The sequence below is a fragment of the Trichoderma ghanense genome (genome assembly GCF_004382785.1).
Source record: "Trichoderma ghanense strain CCMA-1212 chromosome Unknown scaffold_2, whole genome shotgun sequence".
NCBI lineage: Eukaryota > Fungi > Ascomycota > Sordariomycetes > Hypocreales > Hypocreaceae > Trichoderma > Trichoderma ghanense.
Genome location: NW_027395665.1, coordinates 838,274 through 859,954, shown reverse-complemented (window position 1 = coordinate 859,954; position 21,681 = coordinate 838,274). Strand labels below are relative to the sequence as shown.

At 54.1% G+C, this 21,681-nt stretch overlaps 5 protein-coding genes across 5 annotated transcripts; 2 read left to right on the top strand and 3 right to left on the bottom strand.

Moving 5' to 3' along the window:
* Positions 1 to 602: 602 nt before the first annotated feature.
* CCMA1212_002675 (uncharacterized protein) lies at positions 603 to 2,011 on the top strand (the record flags this gene model as incomplete). Its single annotated transcript, XM_073700052.1, has 3 exons — positions 603 to 1,044; positions 1,105 to 1,695; positions 1,791 to 2,011. The coding sequence occupies 3 exons, from the start codon at positions 603 to 605 to the stop codon at positions 2,009 to 2,011; spliced, it is 1,254 nt and encodes a 417-aa protein (XP_073561184.1).
* An 834-nt stretch (positions 2,012 to 2,845) lies between these two features.
* Positions 2,846 to 7,280, top strand: CCMA1212_002674 (uncharacterized protein; the record flags this gene model as incomplete). The annotated part of the gene is made up of 5 exons (XM_073700051.1): positions 2,846 to 2,851; positions 2,898 to 5,919; positions 6,002 to 6,116; positions 6,179 to 6,483; positions 6,553 to 7,280. The coding sequence occupies 5 exons, from the start codon at positions 2,846 to 2,848 to the stop codon at positions 7,278 to 7,280; spliced, it is 4,176 nt and encodes a 1,391-aa protein (XP_073561185.1).
* A 120-nt stretch (positions 7,281 to 7,400) lies between these two features.
* Positions 7,401 to 9,986, bottom strand: CCMA1212_002673 (uncharacterized protein; the record flags this gene model as incomplete). The annotated part of the gene is made up of 2 exons (XM_073700050.1): positions 7,401 to 8,561; positions 9,495 to 9,986. The coding sequence occupies 2 exons, from the start codon at positions 9,984 to 9,986 to the stop codon at positions 7,401 to 7,403; spliced, it is 1,653 nt and encodes a 550-aa protein (XP_073561182.1).
* A 783-nt stretch (positions 9,987 to 10,769) lies between these two features.
* CCMA1212_002672 (Short chain dehydrogenase yanD) lies at positions 10,770 to 11,885 on the bottom strand (the record flags this gene model as incomplete). Its single annotated transcript, XM_073700049.1, has 3 exons — positions 10,770 to 10,881; positions 10,944 to 11,421; positions 11,495 to 11,885. 3 exons carry the CDS (start codon positions 11,883 to 11,885, stop codon positions 10,770 to 10,772), a joined length of 981 nt encoding a protein of 326 aa, XP_073561183.1.
* A 1,657-nt stretch (positions 11,886 to 13,542) lies between these two features.
* On the bottom strand, positions 13,543 to 21,606 carry CCMA1212_002671 (Asperfuranone polyketide synthase; the record flags this gene model as incomplete). Its single annotated transcript, XM_073700048.1, has 6 exons — positions 13,543 to 14,400; positions 14,477 to 20,645; positions 20,723 to 21,056; positions 21,129 to 21,186; positions 21,254 to 21,340; positions 21,397 to 21,606. 6 exons carry the CDS (start codon positions 21,604 to 21,606, stop codon positions 13,543 to 13,545), a joined length of 7,716 nt encoding a protein of 2,571 aa, XP_073561180.1.
* Between the last annotated feature and the right edge of the window lie 75 nt (positions 21,607 to 21,681).

The window sequence follows — 21,681 nt, the reverse complement described above, 5'->3', positions numbered from 1 at the left end:
AGATGCAACCTCAACGCCCGCAGGTCCACTAGCAGTATTATTAACCCTACCTTCAACTCTATCCACAACCTTTCGAGCTTATTCCCCTCTTTCGGGAATGCCCGATTAGGAATGCATATGTATTGGAGTATTGGACCAGCCCCTTCTCTGTAGATGCCTGTTCGAAAATGTCTTTCGGAGCACGTCGTATTCCGACACAGTACTCGCATATGCCTTGCGATCCTACGAATCCAACAACGAGCGACTTCCGATGTAAGTCCACGGTACTTCTAGAAATTGTAGCAAAACTGGACTGCACAAGAAGGAAATGGCTCATGGGTTCGTTTATTGGAGAGCTCAACTGCCTGCTCGACCAATGGTAGTCTTGCTCCTCCATTACTGCTTGGAGCACCAATCGCCGCACCCTTCCCTATGCCATGTAGTAACAGCCCGTCCGATGGTCTCTGACATATGATGGAGGATGGATTCTGCCGTCTTCACTGTAGGGAGAAACATGCAGTGCTCAGCTCCGGGTCGATACATATGCTCCGCTGCTCCCAATGAGTCGAGTGCTAGCTCTATCTACCTAGAAGAGATTACGGCTGCTTGATTCAACTTTCAAAATGCGGTTCCTGTTGGCGGCTTTGCCGTCTGTCTTCTGGCTTCTCACCAGCATAGGCGAAGCCAACCCATTGAAGAATTACGATTTCGGCACCAAATATGCTCAAGATGCCGACCTCGACACTCTGAACGAAACGCTCTGGCGACGCGTTCGCGTGCCAGGAGGCACGGGTAGCAACGCCCCTCCTCCTGTTGACCAAATCTTTCTCTTTGGGCCCAGCAACATGGCCGGAGGCTGCTCAGGCCAGAAAGATAGACTCCAGGACTGGCTGGACGACTGCAGGCGGATTCACGATGCAGTTGAGCAACTCTACGGAATGGTCACGAAGCCGAGCGTGAGCAAGCTATGGGAGACGTTTTTCGGCATCTTCATGTGGATCAACCCCAACACGAATCAATTCGAAGTCCATCCGGACTCGAGAGACAGGTGGAACGCCATCGGAGGTGCGAAATATCTCTTCTCTTGATACCATCTGGGCTTAACTTACTGACTGCTATTGATAGACCACATCGCCCGTATCACCCAGTTCCTGGACGGAAACGGACTGCGGGAGCCGGTAGTTGCAGGAGAGGTGCCTCGCATCTTCTGCTCCGGAGACGCGGGCCAAGCCGTTGGATGGGATACGATCCTGAAAGACGAGAATGGAAATGAGGTCGAAAGAGGCACTGATCCGGTGACCGGGCAGAAGCAATACGTGAGCCTCAGGCAAGTGTACGCGAGCAACCAGAATGCCTTCTGGATGAGTTCTTTCAACGGCTACTGGTTCACGAGCACCAAAGACACCAGCTTGTGCCCAGACGGAGGCCGTCAGGCTGCAACGGGGAGACCCAGCGTGCCTCCGCTTCTAGGCCTGAACGTCAAGCTTGCGCAAGCAAATAGGGGCATAATCATCTGTCCCAGGGCGTGGCAGAGACAAATCGGACAGCCTCATGGACAGCCCTCCCTCCTGCAGGCGGTTGGGGGAAACAATTACCCCAAGGGCGACGGCAGCACTGGGGAGATGTTGGATCGCCTGGTGCCGATGAGCACGACGCTGTATCACGAAATTGTCCACTTGACCGATTACAACAAGCAGACGTCAAAACCCGATATATGTACGTCCTTTTTGACCCCTTCTATACCCTTTGAACTTTTTACTTGTGAAGAAATCGTCTGCTAACTGTTCTTTGCTCTGGACGTGTTTAACTAGATCCTCTGGGTCCGATTCTCAGGATGGCTTTCAGCACCAATGCGGCGGACAAGGCGGCCGTCCCTCACAATCCGGAGACGTATGTGCACTTTGGACTGGCGGCTTACATTTACTTGAATCCTCCTCAGGGCAGGGACACGATCTTGTATACAGGCGGAAAGTCTGCTACGGAGACGGCTGTTTGGGCTGAGATTTCAAAGAAGAGGCAGCAAGGTCCTTGAGCTGTGTTCAAGTGTAGACTTGTGATTACATGTAGATTACATGAAAAAAGCCAGTATGCACAATTACGAGTAAAGATGCTGCCATGTTCAATGCTTATCCTCCCAATATCAAAGCCTGCCTTGTTCAATCCTTGTACTCTCAATATCGAAGGCTGCCTTCAACACTGCCTGTACACGCGCGCTCAGTTGGTTCCATCATCACCGGCAACTTGCTCTGCAAGACTAAGTCAACATTCAAAACTAAGAGTCCAAAAAACTTACATCATAATGTAGGTGAGCCCATTAGCTCACTCGACTTTAGCCTGTATGTTGCATCAGAGTCAGCCTCTGTTCAACCGGCGAGGCTGGCTTGAGTCACAGCGAACCCGAAGGATTCTCAGGATGACTTCTCCTCTTCCCACGCATATGGGTCATGGAACTCCAAGGACAAGTACCTGGTACATACGAGGACCCTTTGAAAATATTCTCCGGGTCTCTGCCGCTTTGGCTTGCGGGAATAAGAAGGCCAAGGAATAGGATCGCATGGGGGGGCGGCAACGTTACTCTCTTCGTAATAGCGTTTGCAGGGGCCTTGATGAGGCTCAGCTTACACACACACACACTCACTCACACCATCACTTACACATTCACATGTTTGTAGGATTGTGTTGTGATCCTATGATTGCATCCTCTGGAACAAGCCTGGATGAGTGTTCGTAACTGGTATACATGCATGCTTGATTTGTAAATGGTCCATCACAACTGCAGACTCTCCTCTCACCTCGTATCTCCGCTTATACTTGATGTGCATGTCCAGATGGATCATTGAGTATATACGACAAAGTTCCGTCTCCCATGACCGTGTCTTCATCTTACCCCTTTCTTAGCCTTCTATACTCTTCCAAAGAACTGGGAGGCAACACATCTCGTCATGAGGCTCACACTGGGAGTTGCTGCCGTGTGTCTAGCAGCTGGCGCTCTCTGGACTCCCCAGGGAGCTCTAGCAGCCAGCTCCAATGCAGGAGCAGACGTTCTCCTAGCCTCTCTTTCACAAGCCAATTCCATCAAAACCGCCTCCGCACCTCTCTCGGGTCGACCAACAGATCGTGCCAGCGCTCGAGCCGCTGTTCTGGCAGGAAACTTCACCTCCAAACTCCATCATGAGAGAAGAGACAGGAAAAGAAACTCTTGTCCAGCGGCGTGTAACAACGCCGATCCACGCTCGTGGGATGTGTATCACGACGTCAACCGTCTCAAGGAATGCAACCAGACGATGTTGCTGGACTTTGCACTGTTCAACCACGTCGACGACTCCAAGCCTGTTGTCAAGATCTCGGCTTGTACGGCGGATCTCAAGATCAATGAGAACAAACTGCACACGTTGGCCAAGACGAATGACTGTGCGGTTGAGGGCGTGAAACTGGCTTCAAAGACAACACAGATACAGCTGGGCTCTTCGGGCGCTTCATCAAAGACTCACGTCGCCGATGTCAATGCCGCTCTCGACCAGCTGCTGGCCCTGTCGAGCATCTCTTCTCCCAACTGTCAAGAAACAATCAAATACGCCACCTCTGGAGACGTCATTGTTGGCGTCTATGCTGGATCCGGCGTTGCCAGTCAGGGCGTGCTCGCCTCTGTCATCGACAAGCTTAGCAGTGAGATTCAAAGCAGCGGCCAAGTTGCAGAAGATCTGGTGGCGCAAGTTTGCGGCAGCAAGACACCGGCAAGATACACCTTGGGTGTCTTTGCCACGACAAAGGGGCATCTCGGTGCCGTCCAGCGGAGTGTGCAGTCGTGGAAGAACGGCACTTGCGTTGGCACAAGCTCTACGGGCAATGTCAATGTCAAATCAAGCTGGAATAGTCTCACATATCTTGCCCCGTCTGCCTCTCATAGCAACTCGACATCCAGCAGCTCCTCCTCCAGCAACTCCACGAGGCCACTGTCAGCTCGTGCCGACTGCCGTACCATTCAGGTTGAGGCTGGAGATTCTTGCGCTTCTCTGGCCACCGAATGCGGCATCACACCAGCGCAGTTCACACAATACAACCCCAGCTCGACTCTCTGCGGCGCCCTCACCCCTGGACAGCATGTCTGCTGCAGCTCAGGCACGATGCCCGACTTCTCGCCCAAGCCCGATGACAAGGGCAACTGCTATTCCTACTATGTCAAGGATGGCGACAACTGTGCCTCGATTGGTGCGGCGTATGACCTGACCAACGCCCAGATCGAGAGCTTCAACAAGAAGACCTGGGGCTGGAACGGCTGCGAAAAGCTGCTCGCCGACTATAAGATCTGCCTCAGCACCGGCTACCCCCCTATGCCAGCCCCCGTGCCCAACGCCGTATGCGGGCCTCAAGTTAACGGCACCACTCCTGCACCCCCTGGCGTCGACGTCAGCACTCTGAATGAATGCCCGCTCAACGCCTGCTGCAACATCTGGGGCCAGTGCGGCACGACGGGCGACTTCTGCACCCCGTCAAACTCGAGCACTGGCGCCCCTGGAACCGCGGCCCCGAACGAGAACGGCTGCATCTCCAACTGCGGCGACGAGATCCTCACGTCTGATCCCCCCAGCGAGACCATGAGCATTGCCTACTTTGAGGCCTTTGACCAGAAGCGCAAGTGTCTCAAGATGCCCGTCACCGCGGTCGACACGTCGGCTTACACGCACATCCACTTCTCCTTCATCACGCTCAACGAAGATTACTCTATCAATGTTGACGGCGTGGAGAGCCAGCTGCGTCTCCTTTCCGGCATGGCTGGCGTCAAACGCGTCGTGTCGGTGGGCGGCTGGGACTTTTCGACGAGTCCGAGCACGTACCAAATCTTCCGCAAAGCCGTCTCGTCCGAGGCGAACCGCCAGACGCTCGTCAACAACATTGTTGACTTCCTTGCCGAGTACGACCTGGACGGCGTCGACTGGGACTGGGAGTACCCTGACGAGCCGGATATCCCTGGCATTCCGGAGGGCACTGAGGATGAGACGACGGGGTATTTCCTGCTGCTTGACGAGCTGAAGCTCAAGCTGCCGTCGAACAGGACCGTGTCCATCACTGCGCCGGCGTCGTTTTGGTATCTGCAGTACTTCCCGATCCTCGCTCTCAGCTTCGTCGTCGACTACATCGTGTACATGACGTACGATCTTCACGGGCAGTGGGATTACATCAACAAATATGCCAGTCCGGGATGCCCTTCGTACGATCAGGGGCTGGGCAACTGTCTGCGGTCTCACGTGAACCTCACCGAGACGCTCAATGCCCTCTCCATGATCACCAAGGCCGGCGTTCCGTCCAACATGATTACCGTTGGCGTCAGCAGCTATGGTCGGTCCTTTCAGATGAGCTCGGCTGGATGCTGGGGCGAGCAGTGCACTTACACGGGGCCTGATTCGGGGGCTGCTCCGGGGCCGTGCACCAACACATCCGGCTACATCTCCAACTACGAGATCAACAGGATCGTGGCCGGAAATCCCTCTGCAGAGGTACACTGGGATCAAGACTCATACTCCAACATTGTCGTCTACAACGGCACCCAGTGGGTTGCCTTTATGAATGACTCCAACAAGGCCACCCGCACTGCTTTGTATCCGTCCATTAACTTCCTGGGCATCGCCGACTGGGCCGTGGATCTGCTGTCTGAAGATGGCGATTCATCCGATTCGTCGTCTTCTTCTGGGGAGACAATCTACATTGATCCGGGCATCTGGTCGTCCGCAACGCCGTCGATTGTGGCACCGCCTGGCGCATCGCTCATCTGGCCTCCAAAGCCTCTGTCGAGCGCTACGACAATCACTTTTCCTCCTTGGACGACGACTGTTTCGTACAGCAGCCTCACGACGGGCACAAGTACTTTGACAGATGGATCGACGTCAACGTACCATGAGTATGTCTGGGTGTCGTGGCTGACGACCCTTACGATTCCTGCAGGTGAGAACGGCAGCCCTAACCCACTACAAGTTGTTCCTGGCGGTATGGAAGGCTAACTGGTATTCCCTTCAACTCTCTACAGTTACGACCACGGAGATTGGCATATGGGGTGTTTCCCTTCCCAAAAGCTCCTCCACGGGGACGATTTACCTGACAAGTTCTGTCCAGCCGCCACCATTCAATGTGACCATCACTCCGTAAGATACCAGCTCCTCAAAGACCTATTGTCCATTGACCATCTATACTGATCGGCGTACAGAGTCGTGAGCGGCACAACCTCGATCATCAGCCCTACCAAGACATCCACCATCATAGGGACCGTCATCACCTACGGCTCCGAGACCTGGACGGAGCAAGACGAGACCCAGACCCAGGGCAAAAGCACCAGCATCAAGGGCGGCACAACCCTCCCTCCCACGGTCATCATCGTCACGCCTAATCCCCATCCCACCACTGTGGCAACCAAGCCGGACCCAGAGATCAATCCCAAGCCGCCATCGTGGGAGTCTGGGTCTGATCCTAAACCAACTGCCAAGCCGGGATGCCCTGGATGCGGCAAGCCTTGTAAGCAACGCCCCCTTGACTTCCTATATCTATTTCACGTCCCAATGCAGAGCTAACATCCTCACCCAGGCATCCTCTTCTGTGATTCTGGCTGTCCCTTCTGTCCTCCTGGCATCTTCCACCCAGGCGGCGGTGGCGGAGGAGATCCCAACGACCCTGATGACGATGACGATGACGACGATGACGACGACGACAGTCAGTACACAATCTATGCCGAGACTCTCCTCGACGACCAGTTCCCAGACAGCCCCGAAGACGCAAACTCTCTGAACGACCTCTGGACCACCGACATCAGCCGCTTCGCTTCAGAGATGGGATGGCTCACAACAAGCACCACAACGTCCACCAAGCCCTCCAGCACACCCCCTCCTCCCCCCCCTCCCGCACCGACACCAGAGGCAACGTGCGAGTACTTTTACGGCGGCGTCCTCTACGAGTTCTTCATCTACTACATCTCGGGCTGGGACACGGACGACCTCGAGGGCAATCTGCACCACGAGGAGAATGGGTGCGGTGCGCTGACGGGCTGGGACTGGGATTATGCGAATGCAAAGGATCCGTCGGTGGCGTTCAACTTGCCTCTTTTCATCAAGGATGGGTGCGTTGAGCGGGCGATTGTTTCCGCTGGAGGGCCCAAGATTTCGTGTTCGATGTATGGCGGCTGGGGGACTCCTGGGCCGGACGATGATGATGTGGATGCGGCGTTTGTCAAGGCTCATCAGGCGAATGGTACGCAGGAGCATGGGCCGTATAGGCCGATGAATTGGGCTACTTTGCTTGCGAGGGCGACGAGGTGAGGGCAGCAGTAGCATTCTCGGTAGTTTGACCCATCATATAAATGTCATGATCGCTTGCCCCTGATGAAAATCGAACCCGACAGCTGTATCTACCATTGTTGCTCTGCTATAAACGTTTGTCTACCTATCTTTTTGCCCCTTGAGTGATTCCTCCGCTGCCCTCAGTCTAGCTGTGATACTCTGATAGAAAGCCCTCGACACCTCGGAACACGTATGTCCGGGAACCCGCCACACAGGCTTCTCGACGCACAGATCTGCCCCAGCAGCGAGCAACAACTTGACCGTCTCCCGTCTGCCCAGCTCCATCGCCAACTCAATCACTCTCCCACAGCTAAACCTGATATCCTTCTTCCCTCCCTCTGCAGTCAGATCGTGATACCCGACGTTTGCATCCGCTCCTCCACGCTCAAGCAGCAGCCGCACCATTCCAACATCGCCCAGCTTCACAGCCCGAACGAGCGGAGGAATAAATTCCGTCGGCTCCGATATATCGTAAAAGCTGCAGCCGTCGTCGGGTCCGTTCTCTGGTAAAGGCCGATCCCCGTCCTCGAAGTCGCATCGCGCGCCGTTGGCTAGGAGTAATCGTGCCATGGCCGCGTCTCGCTGATCGACCGCCAGCCCAAGCGCCCTCGTCAAATCCACCCGATCTGGCGTCTTGTTCATCGTCTTGGACAGAGTCAGGAGAAGCTCGGCGAGTTCCCGGTTTTTGGTTGCCACGGCCCTGACCATCAGTGGCCCTCCTCGATCCCATACCCGTGCTTCGTAGCCTGGAAAGTTTACGTCGGCGCCGTTGCTGAGAAAGAGCCGCACCAGGCGCAAGTTCCCGTGGTCCACGGCCCATTCAAGGGGACTTATCCGCTGATACCCAAAGAGGCGTATATTCAAGTCTATGCCGTGCTCCAGGACGATCTGCGAGACGATGTGGTCATGCCCTGCCTGTAAAGCCGCCTCCAGCGCATCTAGCTTCTGACTTGTGTTGGGAGCGGTAGAATCGACAGAAGAAGCTGCATCAGTTATCTCATGAGACGGTCCTTCAGTTCGAATAGGAACTGGTTTCTTCTCCCCTGTCGGCCCATGACGGAAGTAGAGCTCCCCAGGACCAGCATTACCCGTTTCCCACATGAGCTCCCAGCCATCGGCATCGTCATCCGCCTGCGAAATAGATGCTGTTTGGTTGAAGTCTGGCGCTATAGCAGCGTCATCTTCAAGGTTGAGATCCATGTCAAAGTTGCTCTCGGGTTCTGGGTCCTCCAGTGACATTTGCCTCATGTCGTATCGTTCCTTGTATATATCTTTAGGGGCTAGCCTCAGCGGGTCTTCTACTCCGTGCTGTGTAAATTCGCTGATAACAAAGTCTGGCTTAAAGGAGGGCGTATAATTCCGCTGCCGAAGTCTATCCCAGTCGACATCGGCTAAGAAGGGGTGACCCTTGACTTCTGAAGCTCCCCCATTAGCTCCAAGGCGAGAATCAGGCTCGCGGTCGAGAAGCCTCGTGATGATATCCCTGGCATCGAGAGGAAGATTTTCTGGGATTCGGATCGATTCAGAGCTGAGTATCTTGCGACGTATCTCATCAGGGCTTTCGTCAAAGAATGGGGGCAGCCCGGTCAACATCTCATAGAGAAAAATCCCCAGCGTCCACCAATCGGCGGCCCCGGACCGGCTTTGATCGCGGAGTATCTCGGGGGCTGGATATTCGGGCATCCCGTAGCCGCTACGGTTACCGTCCTCAACACCCTGATTGTAAATGCCTGAGCCACAGAGGACGACATGCCCCAGAGAGTCTAGAAGGACGTTTCGGGGTTTCAGCCATGAGTAGAGGCCGCGGCTCTCGTGCAGATACTCCAGTCCGCAAAGGATCTCGGCGGCATAAAACCGGGCTCTCTCGGGGCTGAAGATGCGCTGATTCTGCAGGTGGTGAAAGAGGTGTCCGCCGCACATGGTAGGAGAACAGAGGTGCAAGCCTTCTTGCGACTGGATAACAAGTGTGAGCGGTGCGATGAATGGATGGTCGGCGTTCTGGGGGCGTCGAACGGCCGGAATCGTCCTTGTGGTGTATTGTTGACGCGTGTCTTTCTTGACGGCCCGAGCAGTGTATCCTGAGCTGCCCTTTTGGACCTTGGATTCTTCAGTGAAATCGGTCGCTTCCAACGTTTTGTCCTTTATGTCTTCATATGTGATGCTAACGCGTAGCCGGCCAGTGCCGTCCTCCACATCAACCCATTGTGAGGGCGCCTCTTCTGATGCCGGTGCCTGAGAGGCATCTATAGGGATCCGCGTAACGCCAATAAAGGCATCTCGGCTTCGCAAACAAGGAGACGCATGCGGATCCCGGATATAGAGATGGATGGCCAGCTCAGCAGGACGAGAGACATCGAATTTCCAATTTGCGTCGTGATACTCGCCAGTCACTTCATCAAGCCGCCACGGCGCAATGTCTGACACCCACACGGGATCTTGTGCTGTCCCTTCGCATGGGTCGGCCTGTTGCTGCGATTTGTTGTAGTCCAGGACGGCATACGGCGTGTTGCGCATACTCAATCCTTGTTGACTAGGGCGCCTCTGGTCTTGCTCGTAGCCATCTGGTATGGAGAGGCCAGTCCCCTCGTGGAGCACGACCGTCAGAACGCCCGGCCTGCTCGGTGATGGAGTTGCTTCTTCGGGCTCAAGGCGGCCATCATCGGGGCTGTGCTCCCTCTTGGCCATTTCTGAGAAGATTGGTTGGTGTCATGATCCAGGCTGATTATGAGGGAGAAGTTCAGCTTATATTTCTCTTGCTTGTTATCCGTACGTAAGATACATGTATATGCGGGGTCGGAGAAACTGCCTAAAAAGTGAGAGCCAGGTTGGAGGTGTTGCACCAGGCTGAGCTGTCGCCCTCGAAGGATTGAGATGCTTGTCCGCAGATTGGAATGGCACGGAGCTCACAAATGCAAAAATCCGGTGGATGCAACAAATGACGTCGCTTGACGTGCTGCTTACTTGATTCACTGAGCCAGAGAAGGTATTTCACAAGCGATGGCTGGACGACTCCTCCACTTACATCTGAGGCGAGCGGCGACTCTTACAAGTTCCATCTGTCTTCCATTTAGATTACCGTCCTGGTGTTACCATTGAAGCTTTTGGAGACGCCTGTGAGAATGAGCACCCGAACGATACCCGTAGACTTCAACTTCAGTTGCTAGGGCGCCACTATCTGGAGGACGATGTTTCCTATAAAAGAGCCAAGGAAGAATATGGCTACGAAAAGAAACTTAGAGTCCGTACATATTGCAGTATGTCAATGGGAACACGGCTGACCGGATGCCAGCAAATGCGGGAGAACATGTGGCACAAATGCACGATGCAGGCAGAGTACACGTAGCCTAAGTCGCTCGGAGTCGATAAATTTCCTCAAGAAACAAATTTCGAATGGGTCATGCCCAGTAAAGCAATGTAAGGACAGTGTTCCATTTCTTGTTCCCATATCTTCTCCCCTGACATTCTTCTTCAAGCATAGGAACCAAGGTCCGGATCAACAGCAGCAACGTCTTGGACCGACTCTTTCCAGAGCTTGCCGACGAATTCTTCTCCTTCCGGAGTATTGAGAAAAGCAGCACCTCTGCCGACTTCAATCAGCCGATATCCGTATGAGCCTTAAGAAAAGGCACAACGTGGACTTACGGGTCAATTCGATTATGCTGCAAAAACTTGCCATTCGTCTCGGGCCCCGCAACGACTGTCGCATAGACCAGCGTGCGAGCGCCCTCTTCAACTGTACGGCCCGTAGATCTGCGGATGAGCCACATGGGAAGCTTGAGATAGAAGGGGAGGTTTTTATCTATGTCAGTCTGCACAAGCCCGGGACAAGCGTTGTTCACCACGACTTCGGATGGCGCCAAAGCAGCCAAGCGGCGGACGTAGGCGTTGACCACAGTCTTGGTATCTGCGTAACGATAGAGCTTGTTGAAGTTGGCTTCGTCATCAAAGTGCCCGAGCACTGTGCTGTCTGGAGATGTGGGATTCTTGGTCAGGGTGTTTTGATAGATCTGGGTGGCGGATCCTGTGAATGTGATGCGGGAGGGAACTCCTTTGACCGCAGCCGTGGAGCGTAGAAGAGGAAACAGTTCGAGGGAGATGAGGAGATGAGTGTAGCAATTGACTTGAACGACCAGGTATCAATTAGTCAAGACTCTGATAATATCAAATATTTGAGTGCATCGTAGAGGTCTCACCTTGCATGCTCCGCTCATGAGCACTTTTGCTTTTCTCATAACCCAGCACCACCTGTCCACCGTTGTTCAGGAGGATATCAAGCTCCTTGACCTCAGCCTTTACCCTGTTCGAAAAGCAAAGGCCAGATTGGTAGTCGTCGAGGTCGAGCTCAAACACATCAATAAAGGCATTAGGATTGGCCTTTTTGACGGTAGGATGAGCACGCAGGGCGGAGGCAGCCTCTTGCCCTTTGCCAACGGAGCGGCATGCCAGAATAATGCGAGAAGCACCTAAAGTGAGGAATCGTCTCGCAGCCTCATACCCTAAGCCAGAATTACCACCGGTGACGATGATGGTATTGCCACTGACGCTGGCGTCACTGGGAGTGGGAGGGATGTGAGGCTGAATCATTGCTGGAGATGAGGGTGTGAGATGGGAGATTAATGGATACTGACGAACTAGAGCCCTGAACATGATCTTTATATATATATATATATATTCCAATGGCCATTGTTTTGATTGGGGTTGGATATATTTCGATAATCATTGTAATGATTGACTAGATCATCGGTTAAGGAGTGACGCATACGGTGCGTAAAGCGATATCCGGCCACGCCCTACGCATCCAGACTGCATGCTACTCGGAATCTCCCAACTACAAACACAAACATGCTTCGGAAATGAGTTGTTGATTAAACTCATAGAATCATCTGGGTGCCTACAACACAGGCAATAGAAAGTGCTCTGCAGTCGGATAACCAGCGCTTTTCTCTAAGCGAGGTGCCGGACTTTGTAAGCAACAAGACGGAACCAAGTCTGCGCCGCAATGATTGCAACTCCATTTCCAGTTATTAAAGGTCAAACTTTTCTATAAATCGAGAAAGTCTATTGGTTGGGACCACGGCATTACCCCTGAAACTCCGCTCGCGTCAGACGTTAGAACCAACCTCTTGTCTGGATCCGATCCGCAACCCAGATTCTGTGAACGAGCGGACTATATAAGATCCGCAGCATGCAGTAGCAATTCGCATAGTGTTTGGAGTGCGTGGTCAAAATCGGATATGTTACTCGGTGACTGAGGCGCGAGACGAGGTGATCATGGTTGAGGTTGACGGAGATAATGATTGCTGCAACTTTGGGTGTTTAGATCATCTATTATATGTGCCACACTTCTGGTAACGTCCTCCTCGGTAAGAGTATCGAGGTATACGTAATGTTATTTTGCGCTGAATTTCTCCATAGAGTCATGATTGGACCATAACAGTCGTTTACTCACTGTAAACTTACCACCTCTCCTCTCCCCTATTCACTTTAAATTGCGCCCTGTTTATTTTACCATTAGCTGTAGATCTGTCTATTATAATTACTGGAAGTCAGCATGTGTTGTTAATGGCTTTAACTATTAGGGTAGTCTGAGATATTCTATTAGAATATGATGTTGATTTCTAATCATCTTCTTCCCTATAACCGGGCTCATTTATGTAGACTTTTTCTATTACATCTACTTCCTTAAATTGACCGTAATAATCATCCGAATCCTCAAAGACCACCGATGGTGCAAAGATGGTTACCAGGAACTCCAAGAATACAATCTCGAAGAAATCTCAAGACAACCCTGTCTTCTTCTTCTGGCGTTGAGTTTGAACTCCTACTTCGAGTGAAGGACGTCGTTAATTTGGGCAATTAAGTCTGGTCCCGAGGCCTCTGTTGCCGACATGTGACGGTACAATATCAGTCTTTTCGAGGAAATTGCCGGGACCCTATCAGAAAATGAGATGGATGCAGTCAGACACAACTTGTCCAGCGATGAAAGCATGGATTATACCGACTGAAATGTTGTGCTTGGTAGATCCCCCTTCCAAGGTCTGTATAAAAGATGGCCTGTCTGCTTGTGACTACTTATTCCATCCACGCCTTCAGTAAAGCAGACGTCTAATGCATTCGCTACCTATATCTACCTATATCTATTCTGCTATACATAGATCCATCCATAATAATTTGACTATTTGAGATATCTCTAGCCTCTATTCTAGAATGATCGTCTATCCCACGCCGTACAACCGGTCCATTACGACTTTGCAAACTTGGCAAACGTGCTGCGATCGACTACATCAGCCACCAGCTGCGCCAGGCTCGGGCTCTGCATGATATTGAAGATGGACAGCTCTGCGCCTGCCTGGCTGAAGAGCATGTTGCGCACTTCGACTGCCACCAGAGAGTCGATGCCCTGCTGCGACGGCGAGTCGTCAAGATCCACCTCTTCGACGGAAACGAGGAACATGTCGGCCAACATGGCCGCCACGGCAGACCCAACAACAAGGATCGCCTCATCCCGTGACGAGGCAGACGCAATCTTGGCAGAAAGCGAGTCTCCTCCGCTGCCCACCTTGTCATCCTCGCCATCCTGTCCGTCAGCAGCAGCAGACTGGCGATACTTGAGTGCCAGCAGACGCATGTCTCGTCCAAGGTCACCGTCGACGTCCCAATGCGGCCCGGGGCCCGAGTTGATGCCGCCGAGAATGAACTGCGGATCAAAGGGCGACGCAATGGCCAGCTCGAGCGAGGCGAGGACCTGCTCCTCGTTGATGACCCTGCGTCCCGCCTTGATGAGGGACTTGCGCATGGCCTCGGCCGCAGTCGCCTCGGCAACGTAGCCGACGCCGTCGACGAGCGATAGGTCGATGGACACAGCGGGCAGGCCCTGATGCTTGACGCGCCAGTGAGCCAGGGCGTCTTCGTAGGCACCGGCGGCAGAGTAGGCGGCTTGGCTGGCATAGCCCAGGATTCCGTTGATGGAGGAGAAGAGGACGAAGAAGTCGAGGTCGCCGGGCAGGTTGAACTGGTTGTGGAGGTTCCAGGCGCCTGAGACCTTGCTTTGGATTGTGTACTTGTAGTCATCAAGCGTCATGTTTTCAACAAAGGAGTCCTGTCAAGTGGGAATGGTTGTTAGAGAAGCCGTAGAGAAGCGCAACAGTGACAGGGGTTAAAGTCAAGGTACTCACATGAAGAACAAAGGCAGCATGAACCACGCCCCTGATTGGCGGCAATCCCTTTTGCGCACAGGTATCCATGGCCCTCGCCAAGTCGTCCTCGCTGGAAACGTCACAACTGAATGGCAGGACCCGATGACATCCTGCTTCGCGAAGCTCCTCTGCCAGCACTGCCATCTTGGGGCTCTGGCCGGCACTCCTCGACAGCAGAACAAGATTCTTGGCTCCGCGAGATACCATCCAATAAGCCACGGCCTGTCCTAAGCCGCCGTTGCCGCCGACGATCAGGTACGATGCTTCTGGAGAAAGCGTGGCGGCTGCCCTGGTACGTGGCAGAACAGATACCGTCTCGTCCTGCGCAATTGACAAGACTCTCTTGCCTGTGTCGTCTTCAGTCTGCATCAGGCGAGAGACTTGCGCAATGTCTGCCATGTTGTGCTCAACAATATGAGAAACCGGTGCAAGAGCATCAACCTCGAGAAGGCGCACGACTTCTTCTAGACAACGATGCACATCACTGGTCCGATATTGCAGCAGGCTTGAAATGTCGACGGCTGAGAATGACACGCCCCGAGTAAACGGCAGCATCTCGAGGTTGCTGTTTGCGAGCGCATCCTGAGTGCTAACTTCGATAAAGTGGCCTAGGGGCGCGACGAGATTGAAGCTCGTTTGCAGGAGAGGGCCTGTCAGCGAGTTGAGAACGACGTCGACACCTCGCCCGTTGGTGGCAGCAATAACGGCAGATCCGAATGAAGCGTTATTGCTATCAAAGATGTGATGAGAAGGTACACCGTGTTCTGTGGCGAGGAGATCTCGCTGTTTGGGGCTGGCGACTGTCGTAAATACCGTGGCCCCGATGTGTTTCGCGACCATGATGGCTGCCTGTCCTATGCTTCCGGCACCATTGTGGATAAGAACGGTTTGAGTACTGCTCAGCCTTGCTGTTTTGACGAGAGAAAAGTAGGCAACGAGGAATGCTGCGGGAAGGGATGCTGCCTCCTGGAAGCTCAAGCGAGGCGGCATGTGGACGACAGAGGTCCAGTCGACGATGGCCCGGCTCGGGAACGATGACTTTTGCAGGAGACAGATGACACGGTTTCCAGCAGAGTATCCATGCTTGGACGCCTCACTTCCGACTCTGGTGATGATACCGGAACACTCTTGGCCTGTGATGGTTTTATCCGTGGAATGCAGCACAGCACCGTATGCCCTGGGCATGACCTCTACCAGCCGTGGTGGGAGTGTGTCCTTGTAGGCTGCCGCGCTCAGATCGTCACCGAAAACAAGAAGCTCCGGTTGGAAGGCCAGTGGACGATGTTGCTGATGGAAAGGCTCGACGGTGGTGATCCCCTGGGTATCTTCCTCAGATTCCGGGGTTCTCGGGGCAAGCGCGATGTCCTTGGCCACATCATGGTAGACTCTGGGGATGAGAATCACGCCATCTCGCTCGGCATACTCGAGTTCAACAGGCCCTTTATCGGGTACTGAGCCGTGCCCGGGGAGCGGCTGACCGAAGGCGGTTTGCAGCACCTGTGCGATAGCTTCATGACCAGACTCCTGCCACAGTGGTCCCTTTGGACTCAGGTCCAGAGTGATAAACTTCCGACCAACGTATTCGTTGCGCAGGGCTCGTACGAATCCAGTTGCAAGACTGACTTCAGGGCGTTCGCAATCGACAGCGCCACCGCGAGTCACCCAGAGTAGACCCTTGCATCCCGTGCTCATGGCCTTTATACCTTCTAATGACGCCGCATCAAGGTTGTGCAGAATAGGTTCATTCACCTCTCCGACAAAGATGCAAATCTTATCAGCGTACCAGGCGGCCGTAGCTGCAGTTGATTCGATGCTCTGTACGCTTGGCAGCGCCTTGCTTTCTGCCCCTTCGACCTCCGTGCAAGAGAAGGCAATGGAGTGCTGCAGAGCCCTGAGCCACTCGGACGGGGGATTGCCAGCTTTCTCACTTATGACAATCACAACTTTGTCAGCATCTATGCCGCTCTGGCTCGTTGGGTGCGGTGGCAGTGTCGACATGACGGTGGCGGAGACAAAGGCATCGACGTTGTCGCTGTCTCGTAGCTCAATATCAATGCCGGTAAATCCAGCTTGTCGCAGAGACCGATCCCAGAGAGGGACGCTGAACAGGGGGCTTGGCTCGGCACCTTGTTCAGATGACCTTTCACTGGACCACCAACTGGGAAATAGCCCCTGAATAAACTGTACTTCGATGCTCGGCGTGACATTCTCCGTGAGTAACAGAGTGCCTCCCGGTTTGATGAGGCTCCTGATATTATCCAGCACACTATCGATAGCGGCGGTCGTCGATGAAATGGTGTGAGAAGCAATCACAACATCGTAAGATCCGAGCGTGAAGCCCTGGTCAGCCGGGTCGCGCACAACATCGAATACATCAAAAGCCAAAATGCCAGCCCAGGCTCCAAATGCCTCACGTGCTGCATCGAAGCCGCGATCTGAGATATCCGTGTAATGGTATAAAGAGGCATGAGGGCCGCCCGACGCGGCAGTGCCCAAGACACCGAGAGCAGAGCCTGTGACGCCACCGGTGCTTGCACCAATCTCGATGATGCGAGCCCGAGGATTCTTGTGGACCAGGTGGCGAAGCAGGCCGGAGAGCTGCGAGCTTGTCCGCTTTGCCCTGGGGGTCTCGCTGTAGAACCTGGAGAGCAGATTCTTGTCTTGTTCCATGACATCGGCTGGTGTCAACTCTCCCCTCAAGATATGGACCAGTTGACTACCCAAGAGACGTATCATCTCTCCGTCCGCCCGTGCCTTGGCTATCTGGTCAAGCGCAGTCTTTTCAATGCCAGACGAAGAGGCCTGTTGGACAACAGACTTCATCCAGGCGTAGTACTTTGAGTAATGCGGCTCTTGGGGGGGAAAGTCACTGTCCGACAGGCTGTCGAGTGCCTTTTGCATAAAATAGATGCACAGTCTCGAGATCTCCGCTGTCTCATCTTCCACTGAGTCAATATCGGACGAGAGTTCCTTCTTGACCAAAGACAACGTGGCTGGAAGTTTGACGGAGATATCGGGGCGCCAATGAATGCTGCTACACAGCTGGCTCTCCCAGGGCTCTGCATGTTGGAGTGACACGCTGCGTCCCAGAGACTGGTAAGAAAAGCCCTTCATCTCCAGCAGCACAACATTGTCATCAAACGCGTCATTTGCGACAATCACATCGGCTTCCATCCCGTGCTTGTCATCGCGGATGATGTGGGAGTGCGCCTTGAAGACATGCTCAGGGACGTGACTTATACTGTTTGATACCCAAAAGCCCTTGACTGACCGGGGCACCTTGGCGGCAGTCTCACGGCTAGCAGCTCCAGGGACGGCTGAGTAAGGTGACGTGATGAACGAGTCGAGAGTGACGGGATGCAGAACATGCTCGCGAGGAAGATCGTTCGGTACTGACGTGTCAGGCACAGCCGTGAGAACGACGCTGCGTCTGTCTGAGCCCGATTGGACGATACGTCTCATGTTTTGGAACACGGGACCGTGCCCAATGCCAAGGGCTTTGAGATTGGCAAACAAGTCAGTGGGAGGGATCTGTCTCTTATATCCCTTGATACTGAAGTCGCCAAGTTTCGGCGGAGAGACTTGACCAGATGCTTCAAATTCAATCGAGATGAGACCCTTGGCGTGCTGAGTCCATCGGTTGTCTCCTGTAACAGTCCAGACCTCAAAGTGCTTCCACCCTTGGATTGCAACATCCTTATCACTCACGGGACGTAGACTTGTCTGGATCTCAATGCCGTCCGAGGTATCCGGTATCATCAAGGCCTGTAAGAAGTCGACGTCGCGTAGTCGATACCCTGATACCTCCTTGGGGCTTGCCTTGGAAACGTTCAGTGTCTGAAGCTGCTTGACAGCTTCAATGGCCAGACAAATGTAGCCCGCTGCGGGATATACGACATTCGACTGAATAGCGTGATCTCGCGTCCAGGGCGACTCGGATATCCGCAGCGTGTGCCGCCATGTCGGGCTCTCCAAGTTCGTCCCCTCGACCAGCGAGCCCAGGAGGTGATGTGGAGGCAAAGATCGTTCCCGAAGTGCCCTGTTGAACCTGGGCTCGACCCAGTGCTTGATTTGATGATTCCAGGGGTATGAAGGCAGCCCAGTAAGAACCTTGACTCGGGGGCCTCTGCCATGGGGAAAGTTGACAGCGCCCATATCCACGGGGTACCCTTGCTGCAGTAGGTTAGCCGCAAGGGCTTGCATAGTGTCCTTTGCATCCGACTTGCGGACGAGGCAGCCGTAATATGGAATCTGCAACCCCTTGAACGCAGGCAAGGACAAGATTTGCTGAATGGGCCCGCCTAGGGCTGTGTGAGGGCCAACCTCGACGATGACATCAACGTTTGAAGAAGAGCTGTTCGGCCCGCCGAGTACCATGTCGGTAAAGGCGTCCACAAACTGGACGGGCTGTACCAGGCTCCTGACCCAGTGCTCTGGGCGTGCCACGTCCTCAATGTTGACCACTCGGCCACCAGTAACGGGCGAGGAATACGCAATCAAAGAATCGTTGCGGCTGGTCTTCCTCTTGATATTGTCGAGGGCCTCGACGTAGACGTCTGCGATTGTGGTCATGTGGTGCGAGTGCCAGGCTGTCTCTACCTTGAGCAGACGAGCAAAGACGCCATCGGCGTTGGCCAGCTCCTCCAGCTCCTTTACGGCACTGAAGTCGCCGGAAACTGTCGTGCTGGAGGGACTGTTGACGCAGGCGACCATGGCTTTACCGCCGCTCGTCAGCCTCCTCAGATACGCCTCAGTCTCTTCTCGACCGAGCCCGATGGCGACCATGCCGCCCTTCACTGGGCCTCGAAGGCTCGTATCTGCAGCCAGCACAGCACGATGGTACGCATACGCCATGGCATCTTTGTAGCTGAGAGCTCCTACCGTGTAGGCTGCAGCAATCTCTCCACTCGAATGACTGGTGACAGCCGCAGGAACAACCCCCCAAGACTCCAGCAGGCGAACGAGCGAGATCTGTACAGCAACACAAATCGGAGTGCTGAGGCCCGACTCGTTGATCCGGGAGGAAGCGGCATCGCGCGAGAGCTCTTCAACGAGGGACCAATCCGCCCCGAACTGCCTTATGTATGCATCGGCCTCGTCGAGGGAGGCTTTGTACACGGGGTAGGCATCACGGAGCTCCCTCCCCATCGCCCACCACTGAGCGCCCTGTCCAGTAAACACCATACCAATTCTCGGTCGACGCGAGCTGCGGTAGGGCTTGAACTTGGGTGACTGGAGACTGTTTACCACAGCCTCGATACCCTCTGTGACGGGAACGGGATGAGCAGCTACCCACGAGAACCGAGTACGGCGCTGGCCTAGGGTATACGCAAGGCTGTCGAGCAGTCTTGCTGGCTCATCCTCGGCCGGTGCAAGCCGTTGGAGGTATTCGGCGAGATTGGAAATCACAGTCCTGCAAGCCTGTTCGTCTTTGCCGCTCAGGACGAGGACTCTGGATTCAGTGCCCTTTACTTCAGTCCGAGACGTGTCGTCCTGATTATGTAGAAGAGACGGAGTCCATGATGCCCCGTCTTCGATGACGATGTGCGCGTTGGCGCCTCCGTAACCAAAGTTGTTGATGGAGGCACGGCGAGTGCTAGCGGCCGGCCATTCCTGCAGCTGTCTAACAAGCCTCAGATGCCAATCTTCCAAGGAAAGCTTCGGGTTGGGCTTTTCGAAATTGATCGATGCCGGAATCACCCCCTTTTCCAGGGCCAGGGCTGTCTTGATGATGCTCGCCAACCCGCTGGCTGCTTCAGTATGCCCGATGTTTGTCTTGATAGATCCAATCAGAAGAGGATCCGGGTTGGAGGAGAAGACAGTTGCAATGGCGCGTGCCTCGACGGTATCTCCGGCCTGCGTGCCAGTGCCGTGCGCCTCAAAGTACTGAGTATCCCGAGGGTCGAGTCCGGCTCTTGCGTAGCACTGGCGGATCAGGTCAATCTGGGCTTCTAGACTGGGTGTCGTAATGGTCTCCGTTTTCCCGTCCTGGTTGAGGAGAGAAGATCTGATGACAGCACGGATCGGGTCGCCAGCAGCGAGGGCGTCTGACAAGCGCTTCATGACAATCGTTGCCACGCCCTCGCCACGGCCGTAGCCGCTGGCGCGCGAATCGAATGCGTAAGACTTTCCATCGGCAGAGAGGAAACTATGGCGTCAATAGCGTCAGTCTCAAGAATAGAATATATGTATATGTATACGCATGCATATGAGCCTCGCACTCACCCTGCAGACCCCAGAGCCTTGAACATGTCCGGGTTCAGGGTCAAATTGGCACCCCCGACAATGGACATGTCAGACTCGCCTGTTCTCAGACTCTGGATTCCTTGATGTGTGGCCACCATCCCAGAGGAGCAGGCCGTTTCTATCGTCATACTTGCGCCGCGGAGGTCAAAGAAGTGAGAGATGCGGTTGCTCATCATGGGCACGCCGGTACCTGTGGCCATGAGCCTGGGCAGGTTATCGGCGTCGCGTAGCAGTGCATCTCTGTAGTCGTGTACAAAGACACCGGTAAAGACGGAGGTGTTGGAGCCGGCGATTTGTGTCAAAGGGATACCGGCTATGACGATGTGAGAGGTCCAGTTAGTTCAGATACAGAGACAGTGATATGTGTGTCTTGACGCCCTCTTACCGTTTTCCAGAGCCTCGTAGGCGGATTCGAGCTGTAACCGATACTGAGGATCTAAGGACTGGCAAAGGCATCAGACAAGTGCCATTCGACGTGCTTAGAATTGCAGGTATGTATAGGTTGCTCACCGAGGCGGTCTCGCTAGAGTAGCTGAAGAACGCTGCATCAAACAAGCCAACGTCTTCTTGCAGAAAGTGCGCGCCTTTGACGTGTGTCTATAGCAATGTGAGTCACAGATGGCCTTGATCCAGGTCTCATAAGGCCCCCTTACCGTGTTCAGCCTCTCATTGTTTGGATGGTACACTCCTTCCGATCTGAATCTGGAGGCTGGGAACTCTGTCCACCCGCTTCTCCCCTCAGCCAGCATCTGCCAGAGCTTGTCCGTATTCGTTGCATCTCCCGCAAACTTGGAGCTCATGCCGATTATGGCAATGGGCTCACTCGCACAGCGAGACTGGCTATCAGGGCCGAGGCTTCCCATCTTCCGTCGTTGAGGGTGGTCGATAAAGAAGGTTGAAGAGTGGTGAGTGTCTTTGTTTGGGAATACGAGTTGGTA